The sequence below is a fragment of the Panicum hallii genome, chromosome 9, assembly GCF_002211085.1.
Source record: "Panicum hallii strain FIL2 chromosome 9, PHallii_v3.1, whole genome shotgun sequence".
NCBI lineage: Eukaryota > Viridiplantae > Streptophyta > Magnoliopsida > Poales > Poaceae > Panicum > Panicum hallii.
In genome coordinates, this window is record NC_038050.1 from 30893737 (window position 1) to 30921553 (window position 27817).

The window sequence follows — 27817 nt, forward strand, 5'->3', positions numbered from 1 at the left end:
CTACATTCTGGGATAGAGGAAGTATGTAATTTGGCTTTATTTTCTCATAGTGTCATTTATGAGTATTGATATATTGATCTGTCACCATGTTATTTGTATGTATCTTGAGTAATTGCAGTCATATTGGGCTTGTAATTGCTAAAGCATCACATGTAACTTGCTTGAATTTATAAGAAGGCTGCAAAGTAATGCTAGACATAGGTGGATCCGAACCTTTGGTGGGAGAGAGAGAATGTATTACCGGAGAGGCTAAGATCCCGTTTGGTTTTGGAGGGCTAAATTTTAGCCCTGTAAAATGAGAATCTTACCATTTAGAAGTATTAAATAAAATAGGTATACAAAATTGTTTGCACATATAGGTGCTAATTCGCGAGATGAATTTAATAAGTCTAATTAATTAATAATTTGCAACAGTGATGCTACATTAATCATCCGCTAATCATGGATTAATATACCGCATTAGATTCGTATCGCGAATTAGTCCAGAGATTCTACAATTATTTTTGTAATTAGACTTTCTTTAATATTCTTAAATGATAAGATTCTTTTTGATGTGATAAGGTTAAAGTTTAGCCTTCCATGATCAAATACCCAAAAAACGTAAAAAAAAAATCTACTTGAGGTTGGACCTCCAACTAGGACCTTTTCTTAATAATGGAGGAATCTAACCAGAAATGAAATTAGAATCCTACAAGTGCCCTTTTGACTGCAGGATTGATGCAAAGGAGTTTCGCACGGTCGGTAGTTTTCCTCCATAATTTAGAGCAACTTTAATATGAGGCCTAATGTGATGTTTACGCGTGTTTAGTGTTTCAACGCATCTTCACTCTTTCCCTCCCCTTTTTCTCTCTTGCTGGAAAATATCTACATGAAAATATTTTTTCCTACGAAGTGCTCAAACACCTCCTACGAGCAATCGACATGTTGAATTATTTCCCTTTGAAAAGCTTTCAATATATTCTAAAAAGGCAGGGCTCTCTAATCGATCCTACGGCTATTCTATTTCTACATTTTGATATGTTCCACCCTAAAAAAAAGTATTCTCTCCTAAACTTCTACTCCATCAGTCCTAAAAAGAATATCATTCTAGTTTACAAACCATTTAAGTTTGATCAAACTTATAAAAATACTAATATTTATGATACCAAAAATACTTTATCGTTACATTTATTGTAAATAAAATATGTTTATCTATTTGGTGTCCTAAATGTTGATAGTTTGACAAAGACAAAACAGATTGCCATTCTTTTTTTTTTTGGAACTTACACAGGCATATAGTAGGAATCCCATAGGATTTAATAGCGATCATTAACTAGCATTGATCGCAAGGAAATGGAGACCGGGACCAGGTCACCGGGATCAGCCCGAGATCACTGCTCACGTCACTCTTTCTCCTGGTCCATCCATCGAAATTCCATCCAGTCCACCTACTTTTCTTGGTTTAGTCCACCTCGTCGCCATCCATCCATCCCCACACAAGAGCAGCAGAATACAACTGCAGTCGCACACTCTACTCCCCCACCGCGCCGTTCTGTGTACTCCTGTACCCTGCAGTACTCGATCGGCGGCGGTTCTCCACTGGGTGCGCGGGCGGCTCGGTTGGCTTCCGCCCTCTCTTACTCTCAGTCCGTCAGTTCCTCCTGCTCTGGTTCTGCTCTTCATGATTATTATCTGTTCATCTGTTCGTAAGTTTTGGAGCCAGCAAGTGATCTGATGGCGTATGCATGCCTTGTTCCATCACTTTGCTGAATCGGCAGGTAGTGCTGCTAGCTAATTGCCATGGAAACGTACACCACGGATGACGCGCTTACAGCCATGGGGTTTGGGAAGTTCCAGGCGCTTGTTCTTGTATACGCTGGCACGGGCTGGCTCGCGGACTCCATGGAGCTCATGTTGCTGTCCTTCGTTGGACCACTGGTTCGGCAGCAGTGGAATGTCTCGGCCCAGCACGAGAGCCTGCTCTCCAGTGCTGTCTTCACTGGCATGTTGATAGGAGCCTGTTCTTGGGGCTATATTTCCGACAAGTATGGAAGAAGGTAAGAATGATCCTGAAAGTGTAATAAATATTAGACTATTCACATATTCAATTTCGTTATCTCCTATTTTTCACTTTCTGCATGTCAAGCATAAGTCAGTTAAATCTTGTATTCTCTTATTATTGCAGTCCTTTATTGTTCTCAATTATTCTTTGTATTTTCTTATTGCAGGACAGCTTTATTGTTCTCAATTATTCTCACTACTGGGGCAGGGTTTCTAAGTGCTTTATCTCCTAACTATATATCCTTGATAGTTTTTCGGTTTCTGGTCGGTATAGGGGTTGGTGGCACGCATGTATTTTCATCTTGGTTTCTGGAATTTGTTCCTGCAAAAAACCGCGGCACCTGGATGATTGTTTTTTCTGTTTTCTGGACTATTGGAACAATCCTGGAAGCTTCACTTGCATGGGTATGGTAACAGGTCTTCCTTTACTGCAACTCATATTTTTCAAGAAAAAAAAATCTATAAAACCATTAAATGGCCCCGATTGTAAGGCTTTCAGCAGCCACGGAATTTTCAACTAAATAGTGCCTACAAAGCAACCATAACATCTGCATGTTTGAACTCTGAATTTCTACATAAACTCAATATAACCAAAAAAGTTAGTATGTATGTCATTTACATTTGTAATGCAAAATTAGTTTGTACGCCCAATTTCTGTTAAGCATTTGTTCATTTACATTTGTAATGCAGGTCGTCTTGTCAAGATTGAGTTGGCGGTGGTTGCTGGCCTTCACTGCTCTTCCATGCTTCCTGCTGCTTCTCCTTTTTGTCATTGCACCCGAGTCACCACGCTATCTTTGCGTACAAAACAGAATATCTGATGCAACGCTTGTTCTAGAGAGAATGGCCAAGACAAACAAAGTAGCTCTTCCTCCTGGAGTTCTCACATACCATAAAGAGACACAATTAGTTGACCACAATCCTCTTACCTCTCAGAATGGGCATCTTCCAGTCAGAGATAATGACTGTGCACCTGACAATGCTATGAGCTCCAAATCTGGTGGTATTGCTGCATTGCGCAAACTATTTTCACGTAAATTGCTCAGATCAACTCTTCTTATCTGGTTTGTATGGTTCGCAAATTCCTTCGCGTATTATGGCCTAGTATTGCTGTCATCGCAGCTGAGTGATGCTAACAGAAGATGCACATCTGGCCAGAAATCTGAAGGGCAACAAAAAAATGCCAACCTTTACAAAGATGTCTTTATAACTAGTTTAGCAGGTATATATCATATGTACAGTAGACCCCATTTGCTTTTATTTTGTCCCATTTGGGCTGGCTACGTGATGTTCCGATTAATAACTCATGGTGCACTCTCTTTTTACCAGAGTTTCCAGGCTTAGTGATTTCTGCCATTATTGTTGATTGGTTTGGCCGGAAAGCTACAATGTGGATCCTGTTGTTTGGATGCTGTGCTTTCCTTGGACCGCTCGCTGTTCATCAGAAAGAGTCATTGACAACCGCCCTTCTATTCGGTGCTCGCGCATGTGGCATGGGTAGCTCTACAGTTTTATGTTTATACGCACCAGAGGTTCGTACGATTTCTTATGGCATAGAGGCTTTGCTACCATGGTGATTAAGTTTTTGTAGTATGCTTAATTAATCTGACAGAAGTACCACCTATTAAGTATTTTACTTGTAAATTTGAGCATTATATATACGTCCACGAAACCAAATAGCCAACACGCTTAACTTGTAGTTTACTTAAACGTCCATATGTCGAAGTTTTCTACAACAAATTTGTAAGGTTTAAAATGAACATGGTTCTAGATAGGAGGAGTAAGTGAGTAACCAAATATTAGTTGTGATAAAAGAAAAAGGAAGAAACAACTAATCATAAAACATATGCTATATTGTACATGTTGGGTTTGTTTTCTGATGTTGATGGCGTTTTAGTTTCTTGCGTTGCACGCACTATCAGCATATACATCTATGCACAACTACACTTCTCTTTTATTATGCATGCTAAAGATAATGGTTTGGATTGTCGCACAAATACCAGAAAGGCTTGCATATATACCAGCATAAGCAGAAAGAACATTCTCGTGCATAGCTGGAGCACCCACTCTTCAAAATTGTTTAACCATATGTTGTTTCAACTTTATCATATCTAATTCAAGCTTAGCACAGAGTTAAGTATGAGCTTGCGAATTTCCTCAGAGAACAAGCTTAGGCCAAAGATATAGATCTTGGTGTATTAGCATGGTTCAGTATCCTTTCTCTAATTACTATAACAATATAATCCAAATCTAAGAATAAAGTATTCCAAGTGCATTCCCATCTCCTAGTATATAAGGTCCTCATCATCATCAACAACATAGGTTGTCGCGTACGCCCAAAAATCACCTAGCTGGAAAATGTTACTAACCTTGGGGATTTTGGAATAATAATGATGTCCATTAGGGACAGGTCATATATAGAGTCCTCATGGGCCATATGGGCCTACAATATAGATGGGCCTTGATATTGATGTATTTAACAGAAAATAGATCAAATGTGCAACTGATATGTGATATGAGACCACAACCCCACATGTCATGCTCACATCAGATGGTATTCTCGAAAATATAAATAAATGTTTGCAGTGGTGCTGAGATAATTTTCTTTTGACATAACCGGTTTGCATTAACCTCTTCATCAGAAATATTGCCTAACCGTTTCGGTGATCTTTGCCTATTAAAGTATTAAGGTCTTTCGATGCTGAGCACTCTGAGCTAAGAGTCCTATAAAATTTCCTCTCCTTTTTTTTTCAGGTGTACCCAACATCAGCACGCTCAACGGGTGTTGGAATTGCCACCGCCATCGGTAAAATTGGTGGCATTGTGTGCCCCATCATCGCTGTCGGCCTGCTGCGGAGTTGCCACCAAATGGAAGCCGTTGTGGTCTTTGAGCTGGTGCTAGGTCTCGCTGGAGTTGCCTGCATCCTCTTCCCTGTGGAGACCAAGGGCCGTGAGATGAAATGACGGTGTCAAATCAAAGCATGTCGAGGCCCAAATGCACCCAAAGCGACCAGCGTGCATCACTTCCATTATGATTCTGTTCCTATATAGAGAAACGTAATATGATTAGTATATAGGTGGACATATGGGTCAAATCCAGGCCGTTTGTGTATTCTGCGTGGTGATGTTTGTTTTCGTGTGGGCATTGTGATGCTTATTATCAATACTTGTGTGCACGTGTAACACAAGTCTAGCAGTGTTACATTCTTAAGAAATAAAACCGTGACATTTTCTTCAGTCGCGAATCATTTATAGCACCAGCATTTTGTAATTAAGATCAACAATACAGATGCTTTCAGATAACCAAAAAAAGAAAAAGGAAAGAAAAAACCAGTTCAAGACTTTGAAAAGAACTCAAAATCCTAATTAGTGATAGGGGCGAAGCTGGAAACTTTCGGCACTGGGGTTGACGTGTAGTAATCTTGATTTTCTATGGGGTTATTTGGTATAAACAACAGTGATTTAAAGAGATTTGCCGGTGGTCGTCGGGGTCGACGGACCTCGATGGCTGGCTGCAGCTCCGCCCCTGATTAGTGATTACACATCAAACAAAAAAGAAGAGGAGGAGGAGGAGGAGGAGGGAGATGAACCATCAATGCCCAGTATTTTTATGACCACAAGACAACAAAAGAAGCTGATGAATAGAAGCTAGGCACTACGGAAAAAAAGAACAGCAGAGATGATTTGATAACAAACTCACCCTTATCAACTAGAAGAACACCCAAGAACACTTCAACGCACGAGCTTGATGCACGCAAAATCAGAAGACACAATCACAAGGATTCAGTTTCTGACCGAAGAATGGTAATTTTTTATATCAATAATTAAAGAATAAACAAACCCAGATTAGCTAGGTACATGCAAGGTTTTAAACAAAAGGTGGGTTTAAGTTTGATAGGAACAAAGATGATAGTATACTCGGTCTAGAAGTCATAATTGAGCAGGATTTTCCATAAGGATCCTAACAAACTATGTTATGCTCAATTCTTAATCTCACATAGTATTTGCTCAATGTTTAAGGTGGCACCCAAGGATCAGTTGCTACTGTGTTTAGTCCTTGCTCATGTTCATCATGGCTGGGTGGAATATCCTGTTGCCTAAGTAGAAACGAAAAAGCTCGTGCCTAGAATTTGCATGCATTAGACAAACTTTGTCCAAGAATGTGAGTTACGTTTGCGTTAAGTTATCTTGATTCGTTAAGTGGACATAGAAATTTTCGATTGAATGAGAAAGAGACTTTGTTGGCTCAGTTACTACCATTCTAGAATCTAGATTGAGTGGTGATAGTTGCATTTTAGTAAAGGTATGGATCCATCTTCGCAGTTCATCATTACTTAAGTTGATGTATTGTATCAAACAATTTCCCTATAATACCCCATGCCCAACCACCATTAACAAGGTAAGGGACAGGGCCAAAAGATCAAACAGCAATGTTAATTTCCCCATAAACTCAAACCTCTGCTGTAAATCTTCTACTGCTTCCATTATCGAGTATAGAATTTTGCGTAACTTATTAAAAGTATTCGACACAAGATTTTTCATCTCACAAAACATTAGAACGTAGTCTTGAGGGATTTACAGGTAACAAGGCTGAAGGAGCAATGTACCGTTTCTCTCAGATTCATTTGCCGCAGAAGGCAACTGTGCTGCTAAAGCTGCTAAGAAAGCACTGAATGCATTCTGATCTGGATTTGGCCAAGTGAGTCAACTTAATTTAGATATATTATAATTGTAATATACTTGTGCCTGTAGCTGCTGATATTATTGGTTTAAACATATGGAGATTAGCTATAGTCATTTTTCTATCCTTTTTTTAACTCGAGCAATAATGTTTTTTCCTGTCATAGTAATCATAGCCTTCTAGTAATCTGAAACATACTTTTCATTTTAACATTGTGCAACTGCAACAAATATTAGAAAGTAAGCATGTAAGCACTAACAGCTTTGATGCCCATTTATGTACTATTGATTTCGTTGCAATCAATATAGATTTTTTTTATGTAATTTTGAATTTCGGGGTGTGGTAAACTTTATGAACAATGCACACACACTAACAGCTTATATTAATATGTTACAACATTTATTTTTTACCATCCAAAAAGAACTGACCTTTCTTCTTTTTATTGTAAGGAAAAAGTGTATTTTTCATCCTTCAAGTATTACAAGAGTGTGATATTCATTCCTCATATTTTATTGGTGCAAATTAACCCCTTAATTAACTAAATCGGTGCACCTATCATCCCACCTTAGTTTAGTAATGGTTTAGTGCTATCTAATGGTGATTTATGCCATGCAGATCACCTGACTAAACCCTGCTTGACAATGTAATGTGCTAAGTTGAAGATGTAAAGCCCATAAAAAGTTCAGTAAATCCTCTAAATTAGGTACCCATAAAAATTTATCCAGAAAAATTAACAGATCCCATTCATATTGAACGATTGACTTAACATTAGATGTGGCTAAGCAATGATTAGTTAGATAAGTATATAATCCAAACCAATATTATATGACACCAAACTATTGTTAAGCTAAGGTTGGATGATAAATGTACCGATTTAGTTAGTTAAAGAGTTGATTTGCATCAAATGAAATATGAGGATGAGTGTCACACTTTTGCAATATTTGAGAGATGAAAAAAATATTTTTCCTTATTGTAATGGGCTTATTCTTTTACTAAAGGTTCCTGGAACATGTCACATCAGATGCTCAATCCTGCCACATGAGGCCAAGATCCCTGCTTTAATATGCCACCTCAAGGTATTTCTTGAGGCATTCGTGCTAGAGTACCATGACCAAATTGTTGATACGGCGTGAAGGTGGGGGCACCCATCCAAAAGTTATGCATCTCAAGTGAGAATCGGCTATAAGCGTTGGAAATTTGAATTTTAAGTCCCGTTTGGCATAGCTTCAGCTTCTCCTAAAGCAGCTACTGAAGCAACTTTTCTGGTGAAGATGAAGCTATTTTTAAAATCGTTTAGCGAAACTTGCAAGTTTCTCCTCCCCAGTGTAAGCTGGAAACAATTTCAACAGGTGCTTCATGGATAAAGCTGCTGGGAAAATATCCCTTCGGCACAGCTTCACGTGAATCTCAGCTCTGTTTGAAGCTCTTCAAGAAGCTGTGCCAAAAGGACTCTTAACATTATTTCTATTATTCTATATACATGTTTTTTATTATTATTTTAAAATGTTGTGAAGTCTACTGCAATATTTGGATGAATGCGCACGTACATCGAGAGTTGCACCATTCTGCAACACTCAGGTTTCACAACATTTTGAAACATATATATTGCAACCTTTTTTTCGAAAGGATTACAACCAAATTTTCAACACCTGGTTTTGCACCTGAAAAGCGTACATGTAGAAGCGCCGCCCGATACCCCCCAACAGCATGAAGCTCCATCTATACAACCTTTCCGTGAGCTAACTTCTGAATAGAGGGACAGGTATTATTCCGATACCTTTAATGCATGTTTTCTGAATATTCAGAGGACACAATGCATTAGATCTCTTTTTCAAGCCTGAAACGATTGTAGCACAAATTTAAGTTCGGAATATTGGCATCTCCAGCTCGGATCGAGGATAACACACATATCCTGACGATGGTGACATTTGTGATTGGAGCTAACTGGCTGCGGTAATCCACAGCTTGAGGATTGGCTGGGGTTTCGCCATTCAACTTGTTTCCGAAGAATGCATGCATGACAAAGATGACTGTCGTTTTCAAGCATCGGAAGAATTGGCCAAGCGTGTGACGTGTAGCGCTCTTGGTTTTCTTTTTCTAGTCGCACAGGCGTACAGCAATGCTAAAGTCACAAGGTAGCAGACTGGAAAATGCTAGCCTCACATGTTGAGTGTCCAACTTGACGCTCCAAGCCATGAAAAAGGCCAGCAGCAAAGGGAGAGGAGTCGGGTCACACTTGACCCCGTTTGGATTTGATTTCGTCCCACACCATGTCATGTGACCAAAGCAATTTATATTACAACCTTTTCCAACCTCACTAAAAGCAAACGGAGAAGAATAAATGAAAGAAAACAAAACTCCTCTTCTCTATGAAAATGTCCAAGATCTCAAAGTCACGCGCTTTCACGTCACACACCAAGAGATAGACTTGAATACAATTCGTCGCGTCTAGTGAATAATATTGTTGGCTGCACCGCAGATCTCGATCGTATAGCTCGTCTGATCAGCGCCGTTCAAACATTGAGTGACAGACAATAGAAAAGAAAAATTAAACCGCCGAGCGTCAGCTTGAGGAGTTGAATCTATCGGTAATAAAAAGAGGACACGCACATAAAGTGCCAAAATGGAAATCCTCCTCCTCCATGTAACAGCTAGCTAGCAGTCAATTTTTCTCACACACGGTTTTAAGAAGGCTAACCTTTTGTTTTTGTACATACGAACGAGAGGGGCACCCGTGCTTCGGATTAAGAGAAGCTCCACCACTAATTAAGGTGGTTTGGATCCAAATGCTAATGTACAAAGTGCTAAACTTTAGTTAGCGCACTAGCTTATCCACACAAGAGTTCTATGGGATGGGCTTCAAAAAATTAGCATTGGGTATAAGTAGTGCTAATATATATAGGTGCTAAAGTTTAGCACTTAATTTTAGCCCATCCAAACAGATCCTGATATAATGACATGTTCGCAACAATCACATGTGTGGTAATATAAAGTGCCAAACAACAATAATATTGGTTTCTTGTATCAAGTGGCTAAATAAAAGTTTTCATATGAAGATAAAAAGGGGGCAAAAACTTTCATCGGAAAAGGAATTGAAGTACAGAATTCTATCCTCTTCTTTATTGGCTGATGAACTGCTTGGACCAAATTTGGTTCCCGTTCCTGGCATATATATCCTAACGACGTTGACCTTCGCGGTGCCCATGGCCCCTTGGTCCATCTTGAGCAATCTACATCTTGAGGCTTGGATTTGCCCTTCAACCTGTTTCGCAAGAATCTTATCAAAAAGACTTGTTTCGCAAGAATGCATGCATCGTCGAATAGAAATTAAATGATATCGTTAGTTGTCCTTTTCAGCATCTATCTATGTGGCCAAAGCCATGCGTGTGTGCACAGTCACATGATGACATGATATAGCTAGCAGACTAGAAAAATGCTACCTTCACAAGTCGAGCGTCCATGACGCTGTGCGACATAGTAGACAAAAAAGAAAAAGCTAATGCAAGCAACATTAGAAGGTCTGTCCTTGACCAGCAAAACAACCATGACCGATCGATATATATGAAAATGGAGCTTGTCAACCTGCCAAACAACATTAATTAGAAGGTCTCCCACCCTGTGCACGCCGTACCAAGAGTTTATTAATTAGGCAAGCTAGGGTTGGGTGAAGAGGAATCGTGACATACATATGGTGCCACAACCATGATGTGGTAGTAGCTGTTGGGAGAGCGTGGCCTGAACGAACGATGGCCTGTAACAAGAGGGAAGCTTGGTAGCGCTAGAGGATGTTTGTATGTGCAGTGCTAATATCTCAAAGTGCTAAACTTTAGCACTAGTATATACAAACAGGAGTGCCAATGCGGTGGACTAGCTAAATTAATTTTAGCCAAGATTTAAAAACTCCAGTAAAAATATGAGTGCTAAAGTTTAGCGCTCAACTTTATCCCATCCAAACATACCCTTACTTTTGTAGTGGGCAGCTGCCCACTATACACCATCCTCTTTCCATCGTTGCCATGACCGCCCGCAGAAGAGGTATCTTGTCCTTCAAATCCGATGATGTGCAGGTAGATCGAGGAGACCATCCAATGAAGATAGGATGACATGAAGAAGCTCCAACAAATTGATCTTGGGCCAGGAGCCCCTCTTTGGAGTGTGGTGATGCTAGAGACGAAGACGACATCGAACGGACACTAATGCATGGTGGGGATCAATTGTAGAGGTAGGGTGGGGGGAATGAACGACCACAAAATGATAGGGATCGAGTCTTGGTGACTCCTAGTGGGGGAGGCTGGTAGGGGGGGGGGTTGGATAGGGCTATGGCATTGCAATTGCCATCGGGCACGAAGAAAAAACAGTGGTGGAGGTGCCACCTATTAGTCCCGGCTCTCTGTGGAGATGCAAATCTAGGGATGTCCACTCCTCAACAATAAAGATCTAGCCCCGCTCCTCTCTACCAAGGCATCAATGAGGCTCGTTATTAGCGGCAAGGGCTGCTGAGAGGACAATGCAATAGGGTAATGGTGACATGAGGATATGGGTTGGGACGATCAAATGTAACATGGGATGGGAGGAGCTTTGGCATTCGAGAGGCCGTAGGAGTGGCGGCGGTAGTAGCAGATCCCTAGTGTAGTGTGTCGTCCTATTGATCACACTCCCATCCACCATCAAATTTGGCTTCTTACCGAAGAAAATGAAACTTGAATGTAGCAAGATAGAGAATGAAAGAAAACAAATATTATGAACATGTCCAAGTTCTTACCCACCACATCTTTTGGACCTTCTAAAAAAACTACATCTTTTGGACTGAAACTAAATGGCATCATGCATTACGCAAAAATTAATACATTGCCATATCTCCCCAACTATGGATGGATGTACCATGAATCCCAATATGACTATTGTGGGGTTTAAAATTCAAGACAAACCTTTTAAAAAGAATCCTGAGAGACAATTTTTTTATTAAAAAAGAGATGGTAAGAAAATCATCTTGTGTCACAATTAAGATATGGAGGGGCATTTCCGTATGAGTTGAATCCTGCACGAAGGAAAACCAGCTTATTTATTTTTAGAGTTTTATTGTAGTATTTGAAGATCCATTTGACCAACAAGAACACAGAAAGTGCCCAAATCGCAATCCTCCTGCTATAGTAATAAAGCACATAGCATAATGTAATCCAGGTAAGCAAGATCTAGCGGGCCCACCAACAGCTTTGATCTCAGACTTTTTTTATGGGGAAAGACTCAAAGAGTGACTTTGTTAACGCAAAACCGCAGCTGTGGGCGGCGGCCGTCCGTTCTCCTTCCACAGTTCCACTCGCTTTCCGGCGGGCGACTGGCCTGCGCCTCTAGTTTGCTTTTGCTTGCGTCCTCTTCCGCGGTTCCGCCTGACCGCTCTTCTTTATAAGCACCAACCATGTGGCCTTGCCGCCCCGAGTCGCCACGAAACCGCAGGGTCCTGTTGTCCCGGCGATCCAGCCCACTGCCCCACTCCTTGCGTCGCGGCGAAGCTCTGATCCTTCCTGTCCCTGTTCGCCATGGCCGCCACCGTCGCCGTGGAGAACCTCAACCCCAAGGTGAGAAACGCCGCGCGTTCCCTCCCCATGTCTGCCGGTTCTGTCCCTTGAAGGTCCCATTTTGAGGGATTCTTCGGAGGGAAGGTTGGATTTTGATGATTTGGAGGAGGTTCTGTGGATGTGCTGTACGGATTGGGCTCTTGCGAGTTCCTGATGATTTGGAGGTGGTGGTGTGGATGTGCTGTACGGATTGGGTTCTTGCGAGTTCTTGATTCGGCGCCCCCGCGGGTTGAATTCTCGTTCAGTTATGAATTTTGGGTGAAAAATTTATCCTTGATTTGGTGTAGTAGTACATGCGTGCTTAGTTCTTCGTGTTCAAATGATTTGATTTTGATTCAAACTTTTAAAATGATTTTTTTTGGATTAATCGTAGCAAGTGTACGGGCGCAAAGTTCAACCGTTTAGGTGCTGGCAATATGTGTTGTTCGTTTTTACCAGATCTCTAGTCGCTAGTATCTCTCAACCCAGAGGTAGATCTTAGCGCGATTTGACCTGCTGGCGTGCCTTTTTTTCTTGGGTCCACTGAATATTTTAGTGTCATCTAAGCCAGGATATCCTCGCCCGCCCCCAGCCCACACCCCCCACACCCCCCCCCCCCCGCGGCGGCCCAAAAAGGGAAATATGCTCATTTGTTTGGACTGCTGCCCCACTGCTCGTGCAAAATGATGACATGTTGATGCTGTAGGATCGTATCATTGTTTTGTGAGATCAGAGGTGCTCCTTATCTAACAACTTATGCATTGTTACTCAACTTATTGAAGTTTGTCAACCTGCTGAATGTTCTGTTTTAGGTGATAGATAGTGGGGTATGAATAGCTTCTAGTCTTCTCTTGATGTCCTGTGATCATGATTTCCACCTTTTTGTGGCCATCAGTTTTGGTGCTTTGCTCGTATGGGTACGGAGAATGTGTCTTTAAATGCCTAGCTAATACACTGATAACTACTGCAGGTCTTAAAATGTGAATATGCAGTACGTGGGGAGATTGTCATTCATGCTCAGGTAACTTGGGTGATTACTAATGTTCAGCAATGCTTGAATTCTACTTTAGTATTGTATCCCTCTGTTCATGTTCCCATGTAATCAGTTTTATCACCTCACAAAGCTATGCAGTTAGATTGGATAATGTTCATATGTAGAGTTTGGTCAGGCAATTGGAGTAACAGTATTACTTTGACGCTGCTCACTGTTTCAAATGAATTGACAAAGAACAAGACATTGCAATACCTGGATTCAGAAGTGTGTGTTTGTGTTTTAGATCTTACTTGATACATTTGAATTCTACATTGGGTTCAGGAAAGGAATTAAGCATATAGTCTATTTGATGGGTAACAACCTTTTATTTTAATAACCATATTACTCTAGTAATTTAATTTGCAGTAGCTCTTTGATTAACTTTATCCTAATTATTGAAGGTAAATCTATTTCACCATATTTTATATGAATCCCTGTGAATGTTTTTAAGAGTCTTGTCCACTCCGTGTAGACTGGCAGTTCTAACAATAAACCTGCTTGGAAATTGACTTAGTATACTCCCCTTTTTTTCTGTTGACAGCACTTGCAGCAACAGCTACAAACTCAACCAGGGTCTCTTCCTTTTGATGAGGTACCTAACTGTTGATTTAAAGTTCACTAATAAGTAGCTTTATCCTTTTTCCCCCCAACAATTATGTAGGTCACCGTTTCTATTTTTACCCTTGCAGATCCTCTACTGCAACATTGGGAATCCTCAATCTCTTGGTCAGCAACCAGTGACATTCTTCAGGGAGGTATGTGTTTATTTACCTGCAGATTTCACCGTTGTTTTGTCAGTACTTACATGGTACCTTGCAGGTTCTTGCTCTTTGTGATCATCCATGCTTGTTGGAAAAAGAGGAAACTAAATCATTGTTCAGGTGAATATTTTCATCTTTATGTTCACCTCCATTAGTAAAATAACAGAAAACTTAAATGTAGAGATATCTAGTGCAAGCAAGTGCTATCCTGCTAATTTCTTCCCAATTTGGGTCTCAAATCAACATACGAAATTCCAGAAATATTTTCGAAGTAGGGGCAATCTATCTTTTTCCAAAAGCAAAGCTCTGCCAACAGAAGTAACATGGATTTCTTAAAAGTAAACTATATTTAATATAACAGAAAAACTTCCTGGGAAATCTGTCACCTTTTTTTTTCCGTTTCTCTTCAACATTGCTAGTATTTAAAGATATCTAGGGATACACAAGTTGTTTTAAAACTTCTTTGTTTAATTGATCCTATAATTGTAAGAATCATTACATTATTTTGCCTTGTTATGCACAAATTGTGCATACCTTCTCAATTTAAATTGTTTCTGAGATACTTCTTGAAAGGATGTGCTTTTGTATTTATTTTTTTGTCTTGTTTATCATGATTCCACTGCTTAATATTTTTCTTAGTCAGAAGCTTCCAAAAGTAGTTCAGTGTCTCATTAAAACTTGAAATTCTTATGTCTACTTGATGGCTCATGTCACCGCAGTGCTGATGCTATTTCTCGAGCAAAGCAGATTCTTTCTACTATTCCAGGAAGAGCAACCGGTGCATACAGTCACAGCCAGGTAAGCATCTCACCATGACACATTTACTGAACACAATGAGAAAGGAATCTTGGCTTCATTTGATTTGTTTATTTTTCCTAGGGTATCAAAGGACTCCGTGATGCAATTGCTGCTGGGATTGCGTCACGTGATGGATTCCCTGCAAATGCAGATGACATTTTTGTAACTGACGGCGCAAGTCCTGGGGTGCACACTTTTAACTTCTATTTCGATTGTCCTGGACATTTTTTGAATAAACATGAGATAACTGAAGTCTGATCATGATGATCTTCCCTCTTAAGGTGCACATGATGATGCAATTACTGATAAGGAATGAGAAAGATGGCATTCTGTGCCCAATTCCTCAGTACCCTTTGTACTCAGCCTCCATAGCTCTTCATGGTGGAACTCTTGTATGTACTTTGATTTGCTGGGCTGAAGAATTTCAATATAGCACCATATTTTGTATCAGCAACACCTAAATCGAGGGCGTTTTCTTTCAGGTTCCCTATTACCTTGATGAAAAAACCGGGTGGGGTTTGGAGATCTCTGATCTTAAGAAGCAACTTGAAGATGCTCGGTCTAAAGGCATTGATGTTAGGGCCTTGGTGGTTATCAATCCTGGAAATCCAACTGGGCAGGTTTGTACAGCTGCTATCATTTAAAGAACGTCGCTGCTTGCTTGAATTTCTATTTTCTGTCAACACCATATTCTTGATAATATATAATAATATGATAGTGTATTTCTTTTATATTTATGTGTTGTATTGTCTATGGAAAACTTTGCTTAGCGAAAAAATGAGTTTAGTTGCTCTGCAGTTTGTACAAATGTTTCTGTTGTTGATGCTGGGGACAAAAACACAACTTGTATTCAAGTGGTTCATTTATTTCTAGGTTCTTGCTGAGGACAACCAATGTGACATAGTGAGATTCTGCAAAAATGAGGGCCTTGTTCTTCTAGCTGATGAGGTGAGTTGTGGCCACTGTCAGAACACTACAGAAAATTTTGAGCTGCTTAATTATATTTCTTTACCTCTTGTGTAACACCACTACCATTTACATTGATAGGTATATCAAGAGAACATCTATGTTGATGACAAGAAATTTAACTCTTTCAAGAAGATAGCAAGATCCGTTGGATATGGCGAGGATGATCTCCCTCTAGTATCATTTCAGTCTGTTTCTAAAGGTAGATAAATAATCAGCTGCTTTATCTTTCATTTGGTCAAGTAACTGGCTTATCCAAAATATTTTTCTGCTACAACCAGGATATTATGGTGAGTGTGGTAAAAGAGGAGGCTACATGGAGATTACTGGCTTCAGTGCTCCCGTAAGGGAGCAGATCTACAAGATAGCTTCGGTGAACTTATGCTCCAATATCACTGGTCAAATCCTTGCCAGCCTTGTCATGAATCCACCAAAGGTCAACTACATAGCATTCTTTAAATTATGCCCTGATAGGCAATGCCAAACTGTCCAGTTAAAAATCAGTGCTTTATTCTGCAGGTCGGGGACGAATCATATGCTGCCTACAAGGCAGAGAAAGATGGAATCCTTCAATCTTTAGCTCGTCGTGCAAAGGTTCGCCTGGTTGCATTTCTATTTCTACTATACTTTTGAGTAACCTCTTAAAAATATTCAAGGAAATCATTCATTTGTCTTCCAGGCATTGGAGGATGCATTCAACAATCTTGAGGGAATTTCGTGTAACAAGGCTGAAGGAGCAATGTACCTTTTCCCTCAGATTCATCTGCCAAAGAAGGCAATTGAGGCTGCTAAAGCAGCTAATAAAGCACCTGATGCATTCTATGCTCTCCGTCTCCTTGAATCAACTGGAATTGTTGTGGTCCCTGGATCCGGGTTTGGCCAAGTGAGTCAACTCAATTTTTACATACTGTAATATACTTTTGTGCCTGTAGTTGCTAATCTGGTTGTTGAAACATATGGAAATTAGCAGTAATAGCACTAGTATTTTCGTCCAATGTTATTTTACTGGATTATCTGTTGATAGGTTTTCCTGGGACATCTGATCAGATTGTTGACTATTTGGTCCAGTACTGGTTCCCTTTATATTATTGATTTCGCAATGCAACTAATTGAAATTGTGTTTTATATTTTTTAATTTTAGAGTAGGGTGAACTTCAGAACAAGGTGTACTAAAGCGATTTTGATCACATGGTGTATAATAATATATTCTGTTGTAATGTATTTGAACAAACCAGTAATGTACCTCCTACATTTTTTCATATAAATAATAGCTATCAACTTTTATTTCATGTTAACCGTCCTACTGATGATCTTTTCCTACGTTGTACTGTGCAGGTTCCCGGAACATGGCATATCAGGTGCACGATCCTGCCGCAGGAAGACAAGATCCCCGCCGTGATCACCCGCTTCAAGGCGTTCCATGAGGCGTTCATGGCCGAGTACCGCGACTAAGCTGTTACACCCTGTGAATGAAGATGGAGTCATGTAATTTGTTTCTTGTAATATCGGTCTGTAATCTGAACTCAAACTCTCTTGCTTCCTCCCTTAAATGAGAGTGCAGTGCTCCTGCAAACTTTTCAAAAAAAAAAAGAAGGTGGGGTCGTGTGGACGCGCCTTCCTTTTCAGCCCCTAGTAGCACCATCAAGTAGACCGAACAAAATAAAAGCAGACCGCACATACTTTCTATGTAAGCTGATCTCTGACTCTCAATGGAGGAACAGATCAGTCTGTTGGCGCCTTCGATGGCAATCGAGGAAAATTTTGATTAAATTTCTGGTGTGGACTGAAATGCGAAGCTTTTTATTGCCCCTGCCTGAGTATGACCCAGGACCGCGTGTTGCTAAAGCAGACAAGAGAACCGTTGCCCCTTCTGATGCTGAAGTCTCTACTGAAGTTTTCAGTGTATTGTCTATTTTGCAGTCTTGCGAGAGTTATGGAGATGTGGCTTGGAAACTGTTTGTGACGCGAGAGGAATTGTGGCAGTCTTGCGAGTAATTCCTACGCTCCAAACGAGCACCGTTGCCTTGGATGCTGGAGATAAAGATCCTTCCGGGAGAATCAATGAATCATGTCCCCCCCTTTGTCGACGAGGAAAGGATTGTGCCGCACTGCACCTGGTCTAGCGTCTAGGCCACCGTGAGAGACGCAAAAGCCGTCCTTTGGCTGGCTGCAGCGGCAATTATTATTTGTACGTTTCTCACCTACCGCACTGAGCTCACTCGAACTGAACTGAACTGAACTGGCCGCGCCGTGCCGTGCCGTGCCGAGTGAACACTGCCCCGGCTTTTCCTTGTCTTCTTGTTTCCAATCCACCACCACTTCCGGTTCCATTCGTCCCCGGCGGCGGCGGGGCCGGCCGTGGGAGCCGGCAAGATGGCTCCTTGCGCCCTCACCGTCGACTCCCTCAACCCAAAGGTTGGTTGTTGGTGCCATCTCTTGTTGTTGGCCGCAAATGCCGCTCCCGTCCATCAGTTTCGGTTCTTCGGGAGCGCCACGAGCGCTTTGCTGATCGGCACGCCCTCCTTCCGCGCAGGTGCTGGCGCTCGTGAATCACCTCGGCAACGCCATTGCCCGCCGTGCCCAGGTACGCCGGACACCCATGGTTCCACGGCTCGTGCTTTAGGGTTCAGATCATTTCATCTAGCTGAGATGTGGCCTTCGCATGCCACTGTATATTCTTTCTTTTCAGCATGTCAGGTTTCATTAATTGGTTCCAGAGAAAGTCCTTCCTGGCTCCTGCAACCATGCATATATGATAAAACATGACGCCATGAAAAAGGCTTAAAACCTGGGTCTTGTGATTGTTTGACCATATAAAAGCTGGGGGTTTACAGTATCGACTTAACATGAAAAACCTCTTTCAGACCAAGATCATACATCCATTCTTTTTTCTTAACACGATCATGCATTTGTTCTACGGGTTCGAATAGTTCTTTGTTCACCTATGATTGTTCACACATATCTTTGTTTTATAGAGACGGCGAGGGGCAGAAACAAAAATATAGTGCAACACCAGAGAGATAATTAACTAAGACTTTCTTCACAATGGAAATTAACAGATATTGTCTTCCTTCTTGATTTTCCAGTGCATCCAGAATGAGATAGAAACAAAACCCGGGTCGCACCCTTTCGACGAGGTATGCTGATCAGAATCTTATTCATCTGCCAGGCGTTCTCTGGCTTTCAAAACTTTTCCTATCTACTACATTCTGTTTAATGCTTCTTCATTTTACCACGGTTAAACTTTCTGTCTTCTGGTAGCTAATCTATTGCAACCTCAGCAATCCACAGTCCATGGGGCAGCAGCCAAACAAGTTTTTCCGAGAGGTGGCCGATTGTTCCCAAGAATTGTACTAGTTATTCCTCATTTCCTCTCCCTGTAACGGATCTTCTCCTTTTCCAGGTTCTTGCCTTGTGTGATTATCCCCATCTTCTAGAACGGAGTGAAACTAATTCTTTATTCAGGTAAAATATGAACACAGCTAAGTATATATGCTAATCATGATAATACTTATGAGTTATGATGCACCAGGAGTTGTATGGGATTCCTATCTTATTCCTGATTTTGCAGCTCTGATGCAATAGCAAGGGCACAGAAGATTCTAGACCTCTTTCCTTGGAGAGCAACAGGAGGGTATAGTCACTGTCAGGCAAGATCATGATTATTAAACGTCTTCAGACAAATCCAGAAATAACCTCCTGTTTTTCCTTTCCAGAATACAGAATGGCATTTTGTTAAACTAAACTATTTTAACTCAACAGGGTACTGAAGGACTGCGTGATGTAATAGCTGCTGGAATAACATCTCGAGATGGTTTCCCTTGCAATGCAGAAGACATTTTCCTGACAGATGGATCAGCTCCACCGGTACCTTTTCATTTCATCATGCGGAGTGTAGAGCGCATTGAGTGATAATTGGATAACATTGTTTCTCTACTAGCCTTTGGACATCCAAATATAATTTTTGCACGTAATGATTCACAATGCATGTGATGAAGAAAATCCCCTCGACCAAAAGGAGAGACGTCCCTCTGATTTTGTCTTAAAGAAGTTGTTGCCAAGATTCAAACCTGGGCTGACAATAGGTGTTTCTCGACCTCCGAGAGCTCAACGCTAACCACAAGAATCTTTAGTACTTTGATGAAGAACATAAGTAGTGTCAAAAGCTCGAAGCCTAGATACTCTATTGAGAAAACAAAATATGGTTGTCATACAAGGAAAAGAATGATTTGGCTCGATAACATAAAAGCGAATGTAAACTTATCCTTTTTCTATGGTTAATCTTTTTTCATTTTACAGCTTAGTATTTGGCCCTAATACAAGACTGATAAAAAATAATTTCGTTTTTAAAATTAAACACCAAGTAAATCATGAGTGAGATCATTTACAACAGAGACCATTGTTCAGGATATAAGGACTTTATGTAGGCCTAACCGCCTAAAAAGTTCAAGATACATATGCTTGATATCTTTCTTGTCTCGAGGTCAACTTCTTGTCTTCTTCAAAATGAAGATCATTTCGTGTTACATTTTCCAACAGATTCACATGATGATGCACCTACTGATACGGGATGAAAAAGATGGTATCCTTTGCCCAATTCCATCACATTCTTTGTACACAAGTTCTATGGTTCTCCAGGGCGCGACTCTTGTATGTACTGCACTTACCAGAAAGAGAAAAAAAACCACTGCAGTTACTAATTTACTATGATTTACCAATTTGTTGCGACCAAAACATATCTGCTTTGTCAGGTACCATATTACCTTGACGAATCTAGAGGTTGGGGAGTGAGGATTTCAGATCTGAAGAAGCAGCTGGATGGTGCCCGATCAAAGGGTGTTAATTTGAGGGGACTTGTGGTGATAAATCCAGGCAACCCTACTGGACATGTACGTTTACTGTTCATTGACTGTTGATTTTTAAATATATTTTTCGCGGTCATCTTGATTTGAAATGTCTTAAGAGTCCTAATGTGATTATGTTTATCATAGGTTCTTGTGGAGGATAATCAGCGTGAAATTATAGAATTCTGTAGGAAGGAAGGCCTTGTTCTTCTAGCAGATGAGGTAAGGTTGTTGTACTTATCTTCCTAATTGTAGTTTAAACAAATTTTCTTATTATTTGCAAGTAAATCCCGATGTCTTTATGAACCTTTTTTTGTTAGGTTTACCAAGAAAACATTTACATAGCTGATAGGAAATTTAAATCTTTCAAGAAGATAGCACGGTCCATGGAGTTTGGCGAAGGAGACATATCTTTAGTATCCTTTCATTCGGTTTCTAATGGTATATGCCTTGGTTACTCAATTAATTCCTTTCTTACATATTCCTGTTCTACTTGTATGCTACTTTCTTCTATCATTTGCGAAAATGGAAACAAAATAAAATATAAAATAGGCTTAAATAAAATGAAAAGTCTCTTATAGTTACTTGACCTCATTAGCAACTTTTTGTTTAACATTTAAATGTTAGCAAAATTTGGACTTAGAAAGTTTGAGCAAACAAAAAGTTTGCACTGTTAAATGAACCTAATGACAATTAGTGGTGTCATTTAAATCTTAGTCTTTTTTGTCAGGGTATTATGGTGAATGTGGGAGAAGGGGAGGTTATATGGAAGTCACCGGCTTTAATTCTGAAGTAAAGAAACAAATATACAAAGTTGCATCCCTTAGTTCATGCTCTAATATCTCCGGTCAGATCCTCATGAGCCTAGTAATGAACCCACCAACGGTCAGTAAAATGCATCTCCTTGCTTTGGTCTGAATAAAATTTTCTCGTGTATCATATTTGGTTTGTACATTTATATACAATAATAAACCATCCTTTTCAGGTTGAGGATGAGTCATACACCTCTTATCAGGCAGAAAGAAATGGAATACTATCAACTTTTTCTCGGTGTGCTGAGGTTGTTTTAGTATATTTTCAGTTCAGTAGCCTCACCTCTGACTTTACCATAGAACATCAATTAAAGAGCAAAAATATCTGCTTATTGTGTTTCCCACGGATTTTAGGCCATGGTGTGCGCACTGAACCGCCTGGAAGGAGTGACTTGCTGCAAAGCTGAAGGAGCAATGTTTGTGTTCCCTTCTGTGCGCCTGCCAAAAAGGGCAATTGCAGCTGCTGAGGAACAGAACACAGGACCAGATGTATTCTATGCCCTACGTCTTCTTGAAAATACCGGGATTGTTGTTGTGCCAGGTTCAGTTTTTGGACAAGTGAGTAAAATGCATACATGTCTATGTACTTATTTTATAAAAAATATCATAACAGTTGTGATATATCAAGAAATAAAGGCACAAAATTATTTTGTTTCACAATAAAATAGAATTTTCATCTGTTTTGTTTTCATATACTTATATCTCTGTTGCTCTGTTATATTCTCAAGGTACCTGGTACATGGCATTTCAGATGCACAATCCTGCCAAAAGAAGAGAAAATACCACTGTTCATCTCCCGCTTTATGGCTTTTCATGAAAGGTTCATGGAAGAATATCACGACTAACAGTTGCCAGCACTTATTCCTATGTACAACTTAATATTTTGGATTAAACCTGGATCTTTGTAACAAGTACATGATTCCTGTCTGAAACTACTACAGTTTTTCATGCTCAATGTGTCTATTGTCTTTTTTAGTAAAAGGCCCCATGCCTTTTTGTCAAACATGTTTACAGTTCCAAATTGCGAATCTTTCAAACCAATACATATGATTTCAATAATAAAAATCAATAGAAATTTTTCACATATACATCCCATTTTTCAATAATACTATGATTACCAAATTTTGACATAAAACTCGTCAACTTTCCTTTAAGTATACATTCTACATAGCTTTAAGTAGATTGCCAAATATTGAGGTCGGCAGAATTGCAAGACTGGAATGGGCAGCAGCTGCTAGTCAAGTCTGAGTTTTTTGTGTGCCTGTTGGAAAATACATTTCTCTGTAAGCGTGTTGCCAAAGCAAATAAGAATAATAACTAATAATGCGTACAAATCCATGATTCTTTGGGTAGTCAAGATTGTTTTACTGTCAATATAATATATTTTGGAATATATATATACATACATGCATCGAAACCATGAAACATGTGAGTAGACTAACCTTGAGATGCAGTCTCATAATATCACAGCTCTATTGAGTTTATAAATGTGTTTTTGCATTTCGAAAACCAAGTCATTGTGCAAAACTTCTAAGTAGTAGTATATGCCATTGAAGATAGTACGCCAGAGTGATCAATGATTCCTGAGAGCTCAGTGCTATACTGCTACCATCTGCTGAAAATTGCCGGGAAAAGAAAGACCGCCACGGAATTGTAGGACCGCAAGAAACGCCTTGATTCTGTCTCGTTGAAGTTCCACAGGACAGGGATCGAGGCACAGTGTCCTGTTGGATGCTGGTGGCGAAGCGAATCTGCAGATGGCACAGCACCACGCGTCCTGGGATGGCTGTGACAGGAAGACTCGGTTGCCACCTACCCCACTCACAGCCGGTTGGCTAACTGTGAATGGGTACTCGACAACCCGCAAGAGTGATTCGTTATTTTTCTAACTTTGATCAACTTTATATCTAGACTTGAGGTAAAAGTTGCAAGTTGCAACCCATCGTATTTGCACTTCATGTAAAACTAAAACCATAAATCGACGGACACTTCAGGTTTACCTCAACTTTTATGTCTTCTGGACTGCAGTCCAACTTTTGAGCCAAACCCAATAATGCTAACAAATTCCCCTAAACTTGACATAGTGGTCCCACCTACACTGCTAAATTGTCTCATCCCTGACTGCAGAACGACAGGAGGATATGGTCGCCGTGGCAAGACTATGATCCAGAACATCTTCGCACAAATGCTGAAAAGAGCTTCTTCTTTTTCGTTGGATAATACGATACGAGATTTTCCTCGAATTGAAGGATTGCCTCACCTCTGACTTTACCATTGCAGCAAGTCACTCCTTCCAGGCGGTTCAATGCACACACCATGGCCTAAAATCCTTTCTGAATTCATTCTTCCTAGCCGTTGTGATAAAGTTAAATTATCTCTCGCGGGCTGCTGGCTAGTGGAGCTAGCTCTCTGCTAGGAGATCCGGGTTCGAGCCGTACATCCTTCTTAATTCAAAGCAGGAAGGCTGACAGGCTCTTCCCGTCAAGTTTTTATTCGTTTTAAAATATTGTCTTGCTATTTACAAACACATCCCATTGTGCTCTTTCTCAATCTTGTTTTGCAGATTTACCAAGAAAGCATTTACACAGGCGAAAAAAAATTAATTCTTTCAAGAAGATAGCTCAGTCTATAGCAAGGGGATATATCTAGTATCCTTCCATTCGGTTTATAATGGTATATGTCAATGGACATTTCCTTTATTTATCATGCTGTTAGAATTATATGCTACTCCTTCAATCATATGCAAAAAGATAACAAATAAATTAAAGAAATAAAAAGATGGTAAATAGCATGAGAACTATTTTATTATTACTTGCACATATTAGCAAGTTTTCCTTTGAAACTGTAGGAAAATGCAAGCATAAGAAAGTAGTAACAAAAACAAATTTGCATACTTCAGCGAATAGATCGGTTCAATGTAATAAAAAATGAGTTGGGTGGTCGAACAGGTTACTTCAATCTCCTATCAATCCAAAGTGCCACGCATTTTTGCCTTTTAATCTATTAAAGAGTATTATCCTTGACTAACAATAAATCCATGGCATAACACGGTATGGATGCAGATGCTCACATGCATGCACGTACACTAACATCTATAAATACGCTTATGATCCCCTCCGAGTTATTAAGCCAATAGATCTCAAGATTCACGAAGTCATCACAGGCACCCACATACTAATAAAAGAATAGTGTTAGTTAAATCATTTTATAAATCTAAAAGAAATACAAGCACCAAGATAAGAACTTGAACCTAGTTAAAAAACCTAGGTGAACAGGTTCCACCACAAGAAATCTTACCAGCTCAGTTTGGGCATCTTATATCCAGTTATGCCTTTTGTGTAAATGATTATGATTTGTTCCAAGTAGTATAAACTCCTGGATGATGGCACATCATACACTACAAATTCGTGATACATCTGGAATTTGGATATAAACATCTTCATCCTTGCCTTGGGGATATTACGGTGAACGTGGGAGAAGGGGTGGCTACATGGAAATCACCGACTTTAATTCTAAAACAAAGAAACAAGTGTACAAAGTTGCATACCTAAGATCATGCATTCATACTCCAGCATATCTGGCCAGATCCTCGTGGGTCTAGTCTGAAGCCACCAAAGGTCAGTATCTGTATTCTTTATACACCATAACAAACCTCCTTTTTCAGGTTGGAGATGAGTCATACACCTCTTTTCAGGTAGAAAAGGATGGGATACTCTATCATCATTTTCTCGGTGTGCAGAGGTTGTTTTAAGTATATCTTCGATTCCTTCACTCAATCTCTTACTATACAGCAGCAACGAAAAGTGCAGTACTGATATATGCATAATGTGTTTTCTTTTTCCAATGGCTTCAGGCCATGGTGCTCACATTCAACCGCCTTTAAGAGCGATTTGTAGCAAGGCCGAAGGAGCATATTTGTATTCCCTTGTGCCTGGTTCTGTTTCTTGAGAAGTGAGTATGCTTTGTTGATGTTTATCTACTTATATGTTGTATCAGTTAAAAACAGATGTTACAACACAAAAAATTAAACAAAGGAACAAGCTTATCTTATTTAGAATAAAATAGAAATTCCATCTTCTTTCTTTTGGTATTATAATATTTTGTTCATGTGTTATATTCTCAAGGCACCTACCACATGGCATTTCAGATGCACAATCCTTTTTCGCAACCGTGCTTGAGCACGTATTTCATTAAGAGGAGGAGAAAAAGTCACTAGTACAAAGGCGGGCAATGAAACAGAGGTCCACAGCCCGTAAAACATCGATGCACAATCCTGCCACAAGAAGAGAAAATGCCACTCATAATCCCCCGCTTTATGGCATTTCATGAAGCATTCATGGAAGAATTCCGAGAATAAGTGTCTCCAGCACCTTTTGCTTTCTGTAGCACAAGTGCACAACATAATACTTTGCGGAAAACCTGAACCTTAATTGCCTGTTGCTGTCTGAAACTATTTAAGTGTTTCATTATCCTCTAGTCTATTGCAGAAATTTAGTCCAATGCGATTTGTTTTTAAAGATTAGAACCTTAAATTCATCTATTTTTGTTTATATCTACTGTGATACCAAGGTAGTAGTCAAGGTTGAATTCGTGACAAGCAAGTTGAAGTTGTTGCCAACAGCAAGAATATTTTCACCCAATATTGATACAAGAGTTAGAGATGGAATTCGCCGGTTGTCATCAATAAACCAATAATGTCACAGCTCATCAACTGTGCTAATCTATACCACCTAATCAAGTAACCAATCATCGTCTTCACCAGGCCTTTCATTGACCTAACATGCTTGTATAAAACTATATCCACCGCCACCATCACCACTAATGGCCACTTCGATGACATCAACCCCATGATTACTTCTATGGTTGCTGCAACGCCAACTCTCCTCCAACCCCATCAAACATGGCTGCATTGAGGTGCTACGGCCTTTCATCTACTGCAACCGTTGTTCAGAGGAGGAAGACTTTAAGGACGACGATGATCAGAGTCTCCATTGATGCCTGCTCAAGTTCTGAATCGAAGAAAAGCATCAACTCTGTCAGCTTCACTGGCAAGATCAACAAGGTATATACCTATTGTTTTCAAGATGTGACCTGTAGTGAGCATGAACATCCAAAATATTGTTGTTCTTTTCTGATCTGAAACTTATTTATCAGGTTTATGAGGACAAGAACATGGGAATCGTCTGCTACACTGATGAGAATGGCGAATTGGTATGCGAAGGCCTAGATGAAGGCCCCAGGCTTACCTGGCAGGTCATGGAGAAACTGAATATGGAGAAGTAAGTCATGTTCAATACTGAATTGTCTTACAGCTTTTGAATAGTAGAGAATGCAAGAATTGACCACATAATGGTTTTGCTGTGACGTGCTTGATCAGAAAAACAAAGAACCAAGAAGATCAGAGACAGAGGACACTGCCGATAGAGGTTGGGATTGACTGGAGCAGCCTCCACACTGCTGTTAGCATGGGGAAGAACTGAAGAAGGAAACTGACAAGCGACAAGCTTAGCGTGTTCTGTAGAAACTAGAAACATGGTGTGTTTTGTTTGGTTGCTTACTTTGTAATGGTTATAATAAGGATCTTTGTGTTTCTAGGATAGGATTGCAGGAGAGAAGAGGAGCTGATCTAGCTTGGTCAGCTTCCCGTCCCTGATGTATAAGAGGAAGCATGCCCAGAATAGTTTGCACTTTTACTTTAACTTCAGTTTCGATACCATTTGGCAGACAAGGTGTTGAAGATGTACAACTCAAAACCCAAGACATGAAAAAAAAGAGTAAAATGCATAGCCGGTCCTTAAACTTGTTCGGTTGTATCTTTTAAATTGCAGATCGCTCCCTAAACTTAGCCTCGGGTGTCATTTAGGTCCATTTACTCTCAAAATGCATATCTAAACCTCTAAACTTAGCTTCGGATGTCATCTAGGTCCGTATAATCTTAAAATGCAGTTACATCCCACTAATAAAGCATAATAGGATCAAATAATGTGCTTTCAAGCACACGATCACTTTCATTATCTTCATTTCTAACTGGTTTTTGTTGCCCCTTCATTTGGTAATTCATGATGTTCATAAGACCCTAATTCTACTTTCTAAATTGGCATGTGCAGCTACAATGCACCTTTTGCTCTGCTGACTACCGCTCTGCTGACTACTTGTAGATGACACACAGTTACTGTGGAGTATCACTATGACTTTGTGCTAAATTTCATTACGGTTTTCTCTACAGCCCGTACTCATCTGAAAATCAGCCCGTTTTGGTGAAGCACTTGTTTGCCAGTGGGCCAGAAACTTCACATGTTCGTTATTGATGTGGTGTGCCGAACTCGT

General features: G+C 40.1%; 3 protein-coding genes, 1 long non-coding RNA gene and 1 pseudogene across 9 annotated transcripts; 4 read left to right on the forward strand and 1 right to left on the reverse strand.

Annotated features, from left to right (window-relative positions):
* Window positions 1–1451: 1451 nt before the first annotated feature.
* On the forward strand, window positions 1452–5277 carry LOC112878126 (organic cation/carnitine transporter 7-like). 5 transcript variants are annotated; one of them, XM_025942535.1, is made up of 6 exons: window positions 1452–1648; window positions 1758–2036; window positions 2208–2445; window positions 2731–3262; window positions 3370–3572; window positions 4795–5277. In XM_025942535.1, the coding sequence occupies exons 2-6, from the start codon at window positions 1780–1782 to the stop codon at window positions 5002–5004; spliced, it is 1440 nt and encodes a 479-aa protein (XP_025798320.1). In that variant the 5' UTR covers window positions 1452–1648; window positions 1758–1779; the 3' UTR covers window positions 5005–5277. The 5 variants fall into 5 exon arrangements, with proteins under 5 accessions (XP_025798320.1, XP_025798323.1, XP_025798322.1 ...); XM_025942538.1 differs by having other exon boundaries at window positions 1452–1629; window positions 1762–2036; XM_025942537.1 differs by having other exon boundaries at window positions 1452–1625.
* Window positions 5278–9680: 4403 nt separating this feature from the next.
* Window positions 9681–11256, reverse strand: LOC112877251. The gene is made up of 2 exons (XR_003225458.1): window positions 10681–11256; window positions 9681–9983 (listed from the first exon to the last, which is right to left on the reverse strand). It is a non-coding gene; the product is annotated as an uncharacterized LOC112877251 (long non-coding RNA).
* Window positions 11257–12140: 884 nt separating this feature from the next.
* On the forward strand, window positions 12141–17459 carry LOC112877053 (alanine aminotransferase 2). Its single transcript, XM_025941258.1, has 15 exons — window positions 12141–12297; window positions 13247–13297; window positions 13851–13901; window positions 13999–14064; window positions 14129–14190; window positions 14790–14868; window positions 14950–15054; window positions 15150–15260; window positions 15351–15488; window positions 15742–15816; window positions 15916–16036; window positions 16116–16270; window positions 16354–16428; window positions 16514–16717; window positions 17170–17459. Exons 1-15 carry the CDS (start codon window positions 12259–12261, stop codon window positions 17284–17286), a joined length of 1449 nt encoding a protein of 482 aa, XP_025797043.1. The 5' UTR covers window positions 12141–12258; the 3' UTR covers window positions 17287–17459.
* Window positions 17460–17730: 271 nt separating this feature from the next.
* On the forward strand, window positions 17731–22445 carry LOC112877052 (alanine aminotransferase 2-like). Of its 2 annotated transcripts, XM_025941255.1 has the most exons (15): window positions 17731–18249; window positions 18368–18418; window positions 18921–18971; window positions 19096–19161; window positions 19238–19299; window positions 19406–19484; window positions 19597–19701; window positions 20374–20484; window positions 20586–20723; window positions 20826–20900; window positions 20999–21119; window positions 21409–21563; window positions 21664–21738; window positions 21845–22048; window positions 22219–22445. In XM_025941255.1, the coding sequence occupies exons 1-15, from the start codon at window positions 18208–18210 to the stop codon at window positions 22333–22335; spliced, it is 1452 nt and encodes a 483-aa protein (XP_025797040.1). In that variant the 5' UTR covers window positions 17731–18207; the 3' UTR covers window positions 22336–22445. The 2 variants fall into 2 exon arrangements, with proteins under 2 accessions (XP_025797040.1, XP_025797041.1); XM_025941256.1 differs by lacking the exons at window positions 17731–18249; window positions 18368–18418 and having other exon boundaries at window positions 18935–18971; window positions 19116–19161.
* Window positions 22446–25343: 2898 nt separating this feature from the next.
* LOC112877054 lies at window positions 25344–27291 on the forward strand (annotated as a pseudogene).
* Window positions 27292–27817: the final 526 nt, after the last annotated feature.